This window comes from Rissa tridactyla, chromosome 6 (genome assembly GCF_028500815.1).
Source record: "Rissa tridactyla isolate bRisTri1 chromosome 6, bRisTri1.patW.cur.20221130, whole genome shotgun sequence".
Classification (NCBI taxonomy): domain Eukaryota; kingdom Metazoa; phylum Chordata; class Aves; order Charadriiformes; family Laridae; genus Rissa; species Rissa tridactyla.
The window spans coordinates 42712545-42723071 of NC_071471.1; the positions used below are offsets into that span (position 1 = coordinate 42712545).

At 39.4% G+C, this 10527-nt stretch overlaps 1 protein-coding gene across 19 annotated transcripts in view; it reads left to right on the forward strand.

The window, feature by feature from the left end:
• Positions 1 to 10527, forward strand: part of LDB3 (LIM domain binding 3) — a 129466-nt gene that overhangs the window by 48989 nt on the left and 69950 nt on the right. For all 19 annotated transcript variants that reach the window (XM_054206918.1, XM_054206920.1, XM_054206919.1 and 16 more), the window contains one exon: positions 5662 to 5737. In XM_054206918.1, the coding sequence (XP_054062893.1) occupies positions 5662 to 5737 (76 nt within the window). The remainder of the gene's footprint in view (positions 1 to 5661; positions 5738 to 10527) is intronic.

Below are 10527 nucleotides of genomic sequence, written 5' to 3' on the forward strand. Positions count from 1 at the left end.
AGTGATGTCAACAAGGTTTTATGAGCTACAGTAGATCAGTGTATAACTGAGTGAGTGATCTATTGGTAATTCAGCATTAAAGCAAGCTCATTTTGAAATTCTTATCATCTACTTATTACTTAGAAACAAAGTTATGGATTTGATAGAAATTAATGTATTTTTTCAACAATGTTGATGGCAATACAATTCCAATCCATGACAGCATAAACAAGTTCTATAACTGGATGGAATTTCCTGGGGATGAACCCACATTTCTATATGGCTTGCCTGAGTTTTCAGTAGTGATAAGGAGAGAAAAGGTTTGGAAATGGTTTAAAACTAGTGCAAAGACAGGAAGAAGAGAACAGCAAGAAAAATAACCTGCCTGAAAAGGTGTCCATGCTCCATGGAGGTTGTTTAGAGCTTTCTGTGTGCATTGGGTGAGTGGCAGGCAGGTGCTCAGCAGGCATCCTTAGTAGTCTTTGGAGAACTGTCCCATGCAGAGCAGAGCTGCAGGGACACTGGCAGAGCCTCCCCATTTGCCCATAGGAGCTGCTGGGATGAGGGAATTTTATGGTTGGTACCGAGTCAACTAAGAGGAGATGGAGGCATCGGTAGCCAGTTGCTCCGTTCAGGAGGGAACAGGCTGGACGGCAGAATGTGGGGCAGTTCAAAAAAGAAAGGATTTTGCCTAGCAGGAGGGAAGGAAAGAGTTAAGAAGATGCAACAGGCACTGTGCAGATGCCACAGAAGTAGAAAGGGTCAAAGAGAAACCAGGAGAGTAGAATTTGCTTCTCCAACATTTTTTAATACATACTCCTTGTCTCAAAAAGCTCAGCTTTATGCATATTGTCTCCAGTTCCCTTCCTTTCACAAAAATTTCCAAGGCTTCTTCCCTTTTCCTTTCCCTTTCTAACCCATAATGTTTGCAGCTGCCCCTGACTCAGATCCCTTCTAAGGGAAAATGGGTTTTACATACTTCCAAACAAATTCTCTTTCATAGATTTTTTTGGATAGCATATTCCCTTTAGGTTGGTGCCATTTATGCTTAAAAAGTTTTTGTCCATATATTGCTGTGGCTATGAACATTAGGCCTGGAAAGCATAATTGCCTATCTTGTAGTTCGAGTGCAGCACAATGCAGGGAAATAATTAACAAATCAGTCATCCAGCCAAATGCTAATATTTGCAGTTGCGACTGATATAGAGAGAGCAAAACTGCTGATGGAAATACTTTTCAATTTTATTGCAGGCACAGATGATATCCTGAGAGAAGGAAAGTAGGTCTCATCCCAGCCCCAAAGTGATCGTGGTTATATTTGAAGTACTGTGAAACGTTCAGGGTTTGTCTTTGTGATTCCCATTGGAGTCACCAAGACTGTTTGCTGCTGTCCCAGGCAGGGCGTAGAGAATTAAACTGTGGTATCACGAGACTCAAAATTTTCTGTGCAAGACTTACCAACAAGAAGCAGCTTCTATTTGGCTACTTAATTCACTGTTTAGCTGAAGATTTAACTGACACATTACTGATCCGAGCACTTATTAAATGGACACCTCAAATTGATAACCATGAGGAATGTTTGGTCTGTCCCTTTTATGTCTCTTCCCCTCCCATCCCCGCCAAATTGTCAGGAATATTATTGTGTTAAAACAGATATATATCAAAAACCCAATTCTACATGCTGGATTGTTTTGCATCTTGCTATGTGCTCACCCGCTCCACTACAAAATGATTCCATTTCAATGAGGTGGTAAGTATGTAGAATACTTTCTTAGCATTTCTAACCCTAATCTAGTCTGGTTTATTACCTTTCCATGCACTTGACCCCTTTTCATTTCCTAGTGGTTGAAATATTAAGGTACAATTATTAAGATGCTCAACAAGGTATAAATAAGTGCTCATGTATAATAAAATGAAAGCAGAAGCTTACTGTAAGAAAATAAATGTTGATCTTAGTTGTCCTGAGAATTAGAAAAGAGAAGGTAGACACCGACTGGTGAAGATATGAAATATAAAAAAGCCACATGAAGATGAAAGAGAGCTATTATCTCTTAGATCATGTCACATCTCTGCAAGTACAGGTTTGTGCTCCCCTGAGGATGTGGGTTAAACTGATAGTGCATTACAGAACTCTCTGCAGCCCTTCCTTAGGCAGGCAGATCCTCTTAGTGCAGCTGACTCCTAATGAACCTCTGTTGTGAGCGCAAAGCTGCCAGGATTGAAGTCGAGTGCTCTGCAATTAAAGATATATTTAGGTAGGTGGGAACAAGCAGAAACTTTGACAGCCATATCAGCGGTGCTATCAAAATTGAACTGCTTTGCAAAACCACATCCATCTTGGGTTTCAACATAAACAAGGAGAACCAGTACTGAGGGAGAGGGGAGGAGAATTAAAAAAATACCGGAATGATGGATTTGTTCATCATGAAAACTGTTTCAAATTTTCGTTTTGAAATGAGGGAGGGAAACGTTTCCATTTTTAACTTTGAAAATATAGAAGAAAATGTCTGAAAGTTGAAATCAAATTAATTGCTTTGGAAAAACAATCTTGATGGAACATTTCAACATTGAATCTAAAACAATCACAGTCATTTGTGAAATTTGGACTTTCATCCACTTCATAGCCCTACTGAGCAAGTACACTCCCTGAGTGTTTGGATTAAAATAATTTTGCAATCAATGGATTAAAATGTAAACCTGGACACACACATTTACAACAGCACCTTCATCACTTGAAAAGCAAACTTGTGTTGCTGCAGGATTTGACTCATCTAGCAAGACAGGGAGGAAAAAAAATTGTCCTGAACTTGCAGATGTTTTTTCCTGGAGGAGTGATGCTTCTTATGTAAATAATCACTTTATTCTGTAAGTGCGTACACTTCCATTCCACAGATTGGCTTCACCTCTTCTGCCCTTTTCTCTGGTGCAAGCCTCTGCTAAATCTCGCAAGCCTCATCATTCTGTTTTTAAATGTCAGAGCTATAAACATCCAGGGCAGAGTTATGTAGGAACCTCATTGTTTTAAGGTAACATCTTGAAACCTCAAAGTCGATGTGAAATAAAGATGTTGGTTGGATAGCACTGTGAAATGACAGATGTAACTTATCAGTTACATGGAAGAAATACAGCTTTTTAACATCATCTTCTGTGGTCAGGTAATGAGCGAGGAAAAATAGACATACAATAAACGACAGAAGTGATGGAGTAGTCTGGTAAATAAATTCCTTTGCTGCAATCCAAATATTTTCCGGTTATGCATCAAACATGCAGTAAGTATGTGGTTGGTTGCTATACCCCTGTAGGTGACAAACAGCGTTTACAGCGCTGATCAGTTTTGGCACTAAAATTCATGATCAGTGAGCAGAGCGGAGGGGACAGTTAGTGCGTGCTCTGGGCGGCTGCAGTCTGGAGGATGCCCGGGTTCCCCCACATAACTTCACAGAAAGAACGGGGTGTACCCAGAAATGACACCAATGGAGGGAGGATCAGAATCTCCCCCTAAATCTTTGTCTGTTCATAAATTGTCACAGTCAATTTTCAGCAACTCTGACTGTGTTCTAGGCTGCAGCTGATTTATTTTTTTCTTCCTCTTCTTTGCTGTCTTTCATGATACATGTGCCTGTCTCATGAATATGATTTATTGTTTTTCTTTTCAAGCTGAAGCAGTTGGAGGAAGGGTACGGCACTCACTCCTGAGGGAAGATCACTTAGTAACTCACCTGAGGAAAGTTTGTTCTAGGCAGTTAGCGATTAGCTCTTGTGCTTAGAACTTGAAGGTGTATATATCTCAGATAATTATGTCTTAGGGAGTATATTGTGATATATTCCAACTGTGAGTATCAAAGTTAGTGCCTTTTACAATTTTCTAGCCTCTTGTTTCAGGAATACTTTGTCAGTGAATTTCACGGGTTAATTACCTGTTGTTTAACAAAATGTCAGTTTTCATTGTCTCCTCAAACTGTGCTCATTTTCACAGTATCTCGTTGTGAGGTAGGCATCTATTACATCATCTTTGTTTTCAGCCCTCAAAGTAGTATAATTTCCATATCTTCTATATGGAAATCTTCCAGTTCCTGTAAGGATTACTCTTTTTTCCTCACTTTTGTTTGTTTGTTTGTTTGCTCCTGCTTATGGAAATATTTTATGTGCAGCAATTAAAGCTACTTACAGAGCTCAATGTGAAGCTAGGTATTACTGCAGGGATTGCCCCTATGGATGAGCCTGCTTTTTGTCTATCTCAGCTTTCTGTCTCTGACAGATGCCACTGGTAAGTGGTTCAGAGGAAAGTGCACCACAGCCCTCCGTAAGGAAATAACGAACCTAACACAGATCTTCTGCTATCAGTCTTTTCAGCTGTGCCATGAGAAATGAGACTCTGTATGGCTCCTTATTTTTACCTAAGCTAAAGCAGCTGTTGGGGTTTTTGTTGTCAGTCTAAATATCTAATCCTTCCTGATATCCTGCTATTCTCATAGGCTCCATGATGTCTTCTAACAATGAGTTTCACTTCAGGTTAATCAAGTACTCTAGGAAAAAATGTTTGCCTTTATCAATTTTATATGTGTTGTCTTTTCAATTTCACTTAATGTCCAGGAACATGGCTTTATTTCCCTTTTCCTACCATTCATTATTTTCTAAGCCTCTGTAATGTCTTCCCTTATTCATCTCCTGTCCAAAGCAAACAATTCCGAATGTCTCAGTCACTTCACCTTGATTGGTGTGCTTTTTAGTATTTTTATTTCATTTTTGTACCTGTCTTAATTTTTGAAATGTACTTTTTAAAGATGAGAATTCCCGGCATAATCCTGATCTGTAGGTTGGCAATAGGATATTATTTGTATAATTCTGATTCTTTTGACTATTTTTATGTTTTTCATTTCATTTTCTCTGGTGATCCCACGTGTACTGGAAAGATTTCAGGGGGTGTTCTCACAACAGCTCCCACAAATACCTCATCACTTATCTGAGCATCCTGGAGTGCTTCAGTTAGCATTTGTCACTACTGTGCTTTCTTTCTTATGTTCCAAGGAAAGGGCAAAGTGTGTGCATTTTAGCGGGGTTTATTTTTGTTTTTTAAATGAACACGTATGTATATTTGTCAAATACAGGTGAAAGGCAGACATTTGGAGTGGGGTGTGGTTAATGCAATAGCGGTCTGCTCCTTTTGAAACTAAATTGTCTGAAAAGAAGCCCGTGTTTCTTCCTGCAGAGAGGTTTAAATTATGGCAGTTGCTGTACAGCTTAAGCTATTAAATAATAATCTTTTCAGGAGCTGACCTTGAGATGCTTCAGTACTGAGATTTAGTCTCTGCATTTTAAGACACTTTTAAGTCTCTTTTTCCAGCATGCTGCCCAAACCCGAATTTATCTATCAGTTGTGGCTGATTGTCATGTGTGAAAATGCAGTTTGTTGCGAGCTACTGGAAAACAGATGATCTCCCAAGTCAGAGGCTGCTTCCGTAACTGGTGGCTTTTCATCATTCAGAGAAACTATATCAAACTTTTTCTCACATTTAAGACCTTTGTAAATGAGGATGTAGAAAAAGCATGATGATCATGAGAAAAAGTCTAGGCTATGCTTAGCTTTTGCTCCTGTTGAAGCAGCTTTTTTACATGAAATTAAAGCTGAAAAATAGGACTCCAGATGGCTAATCTTTTTTCTCTTTTTTTTTGGGTCCCCAGATCTAAACGCCCAGTGCCAGTTTCAACCACAGCACCTAGAATTGACTCTCCCAGGGCTGTAATTCCTCACCAGAAGGTATGTGACACATTTCTCCTCAGCCAAAGTTAATATCATTTTTATCTACCACAGTGAAGGTAAATACCTACTATAGTAAATAACTTTTGCCCACCCCAGATAAGTAAAGACTGAATGAATGCACAAGCAGTGAAACTGCCACAGTGCAGTGTATTAATGATCTGTATGTTGCTAATTTCTGATTAGCAGAACCAAAGCATCCAGCTGTCCTCTGATGTGATCTGCTCTAACCCATTCCGAGCAGCTTGTTTTCATCTAGGCTGCAAGAGGCCACCAAAGCTTCTCAAAATATACACTTGCTTTTGTAGATTCTTGGGTTTCCCCAGGAGGCACCGTTAGACTGTGCCTCAGCGTATCCAAATCCTGACTACAACTGAAAAGACACTGATTTGGAAAGAGGACATCAGGGCATTTGAAATCTTGCATCATATTGCATTCTTGTCACATTATTCAAAAGACATGAGAATAAAAAATGCAGAGGATAACAGCAAGTGGCAGAGGAAATGGATGGCTTGGTTTCTGTTGTCAAAGCTCGTCATCTTCCATAAAATAAATGTTCCTATTAGAATAAAGAGCATTCATTGACTGTACCTGGCAACTCATCATCTGTATCTTTGGAGACACTGAGGAGCAAGGATACCTTGAAGATGGTATATATCCTTAGGCTCCAGCACTGGGTAGGACACTTCTAATGCTGATGCATTTAATTAGACAAATGGAGAGGAGGTAAAATCTCCATTGCTGCAACTTTACCCCTTCTGTGAGTGCCAGTTTCATCCCTAGCATGAGTATAAATAAGAAACACTGAAGATCAAAATACATGGGGAATTAGGTCATATTCTACTGTTTTTGGCAGTTCTGACTTCCATAGATCAATTTTAAGTAATTTTTATAAAAAACATGCTTTCCAAATTCAGAGCTCAGAAGGTAACATCATCCCTGTAACCGCTGCAAATATGTTCGAACTAACAGAAGACAATGCATTTGGAGAGAATAATTTGATTCCATTTTATTTTGTCAAATTTGAAATCAACTTGTCTGGCCGTTTATTAATTGAAACAGAAATAATGTTATTTTGCTCCGCATCTTGTAAGCTTTTTGGCAAGGGAAGATGAAATTAAGAATTTCTCTTGCTCAGAGTTGTCTCTGCTTATATCGTGATTTTATAGAAGTTATCTTGGAGAAAGTTCTTGAAGAATCACCAAACAGTACTGTAAAATTCCTAGAACAAAAACAATGGATCACTCTTCTTGTTAGGCTGGTGTTCAACTACACCAGCAAAGTAATAGGGACAGGAAGGAGGAGAGAGTACTTATTTTCCCTCAAGAACTACACAGAATGCTGTTAGATTTCAAGGCAGCAAGTAGACTTCAGAGTTATGTCTCTTCAGGGTTAATTCACCAACACAAGTCTTATAACTATCTTTTGGGACCCTCAGTAGCACCTGTGCAGGTGTGACAAATTTGCCTACTTCCACCACATAAAAGCTTTTATTTTCATGACTGTATTAGGTACATTTCTTCCCTGCAAGCGTCAATTTTAAAATTGCTGCCATAGGTATTCCAAGCTGTTTACCACACAAAACATTTTTCTCCCTTAAATATATACCCTATAGAAAGCTAACTCCACTCACTGTAGGTTTTTTTAAAAAGCCCTAAAAGTGCCTTTAGTGTGAAAACGATAAGGTCCCTTTACATTTCCTATATTAACCCTACAGAGAGAGATGAGGATCAAAGGACTCAACCCTTTTTCAGAGCATGTTGTCTCACACTTAAGCATTCTGTGCGTCGGTGCTTAGGAAAGGTTTATAGGAGCTGTTGGAGGCAGCCTATTCTGAATGGGCTACAGGCAATACTTGCAGCTGGAAAAGAGATTTACTGGAGCCTTTCTGGAGGAAAAGGGTGGCAACTAGGAGAAGGTATGGTAGGAAATAAGGTATCTAGCAAGGTATTCAGCAAGGTCTTCTTAGGTGTAGGGTCTTTGGCCCAGGGGGAAGGAGGTAGCAGTAGAGTGCTGGAGTGGGAGGCCCTTTGCAGGTCAAGAGGACTGACATTTGTGTCACTAGTATACATTAGTAGACAACAGTAATTTTTAACTGAAGAAGACCAGGCTGGATGGGGCTTTGAGCAACCTGGTCTGGTGGAAGGTGTCCCAGCCCATGGCATGGGTCTTGGAACTAGATCTTTAATGTCTCTTCCAACTCTAACCATTCTATGATTCTATGAAAAATTCTTCTCTGAGGGTGGTTTGGAAGGGAATGAAGGCATTGAACCATTGGAGGAGCCTTAAAATCCAGAACAAAAAGTCTTTACTGATACAAACAGTGGTATGGGGATGTTGCAATAAGGTATGTTACAGTAAATATACTTTAAAAATCGAGGTTTCTTTGCTTGTCCCTTTATTATTTCTAGTAACAGGATCACTGTAGAAATGAAGAATTCCATGACACGTAGGCAGAAGCTGTCACCTCCACATCACTGCTTGACAGTGTTTAGACTCTGATGGTTCACATGAAATGAATTCAATTGCATTTCAATAAACAGCAAAAAAACTACATTACAAGACAGTCACGACAGTCTTGTCCTCAAACATCAAGAGAAGTTTTTCTCACCTTCCTCTGAGTCAAGGTTAAGGCATGGCAATGTTAGCTAAAAAATCTGCATGTGCAAGTTCAGTGTCTAGTTTAAACCATAAATTCTCCTGTACATTATTGCTGATCTGATTGCAGCTTCCACTAATTTTCAAGCATGTATTTCTTCTTTGACTGCTATGGTCATGGATTTTTTTTGTGTTTTAGAAAAATAGGCATACATTCTTTTACAAAGATGTAAGGAAGGTGTAAAAATGCCAGAGTTCTTCACCATGATAGAAATTTTTCTACATTCCACAAGTACCACACCTTCTCTGCTTACTTGCTTGAGCTGATCAATGCTATGGATGATACAGGTTCTGCAACCATAAGCATAGCACCAACTCAGCTGTAGGGCTGTTATTGGAAATAAAAGTTTCAGTGATTTACAGTTTCACTGTTTCCTTGTCTGACATTAATCTCAAACTTGAAACAATTTTCATTTAGTTTAGTCAAATCTTTTTGATTTAGTCAAGTCATTTGGACAGGTGTTGCCTAGCTGGTAGAAAGGGCATAACTAATGCTGAAAGTATTCAAATGACAAGAAGAGCAAGCCTGAGTCCAAGGATTGAAACTAAGCCGTCAGCAGTCGGTGGGTTCCTGAAGCTTTTCAGGGAGTCACAACAGAAGTGAAGATTCAGCTCAGTGCAGTTCAAAACGTTCAAGCTGAAGCTTTAAGACTAAGCATACCTTTAACATTTGTCCCTTTGCATAAAGGTATTAAGACAGCCTCTTTAATTTTAATAATATGACTATGCGTTGTCCTGTTTATGAAACAGTACTGAACACTTATTTCAGAGTCCCACTGAGGAAATCATAATGCTTATGATTTGTTTCCTGTCAAATTTGGGAAATATGTGGCTGAGAGAAAATAGACAAAGAGACGATTGACTTTGTAAGTAAAGCATAGGATAGAAGAGCTGGCTGAGCAAAAAGCTGTTTGTTGGATATCTTTGAGCAGAGTCATTTAATGCCATGGTGCCTCCATTTCCTTCTTTCTATAAAAAGTTAAAGCAACAGCTGCTTCTTGGGCATGTTGGGAGGTCAAATTCATTAGTATAGTGTTGAAATTTTTCTCCCAGAAGTGCAGAAGGTGCATAAAGACGATTTGCTTCTCACTTCTCTGATACGTAAGGAGTAGCATTTGCCTTTCATAGAAATTGAATATTTATAAAGAAAAGAATATTTCAGAATGGAAATTGAACTGATTTGTAGCTTCCTTTTATTCCCCAATGTTTGAGACTCCTCTGCATGTATCAGCTTTAAGCTCATTCACTGACGGTACACTGGGAAATTAAAAAGCAGTTTTCCCCTCGTAGTTGCAGGATTGTTGCAGGATCTCATCTTTCTGGCGGGAAGCAGTCCATTGCTCGGTGTCAGAGCCTCCTCTTCTGGTCGGCTGAAGGGTAGCATCAGACTTGCGTAGTTTGAAACATTTTCTTGCTTTTCCAGCCACGGAGACTGTGAGGCAGAACGGGATGAGAGAGATGGGAAACAGGGGAGCTTTTGTTACTGTTGGCTGCGTTTCATGTGATGTAATGCTAAGGGCCGTGCTGCTGCTCAGTATCAGAAATCTGACCTCCACATTCAGAAATGGTTTCAGAAATGCTGCATTGATCTGGTATTTCCACTGAACCAGAGGGAAAAAAAAATCTAAAATATCCTACTGGGAATGAACTGAATGAGGGTTTCTTTGTCAATCACAAAAGGAAAGAGCTAAATAAACTGATTATTGGGCAGTAATTCTTTAGAAGTTACACAGCTGCTTTCTTAGACACCTCCTGTTTCATCCCTTTCCCCACAAACATAGGGAAAACACCTACCTTAAAACTACCACGAATATTAACTTAAAATGGAGAATTCTAACCTGGCACTGCTGGGGTCCTGGGAATCCTAGTGCTGAGTTACCAGCATGCTGGTATCCCAGCTAGAAATTGTTTGCGGATTGAAACCAAAACTCCATTCATGTCATAAAGGTGAGCAAAATCATCAACCATGGTTTTTGATGGTGGTCCTGTAATTTTCCCTTTTTCTACTCTTAGCGTGCAGTAACACCAAAACTATGAAAATGCATTAGGATTAAGGCAATATCTGGCATTTCTCTCATTAGCAGTTGAAACTGACACTTTATAATCAGATCTCCTTGCATGTCCTTTTATTA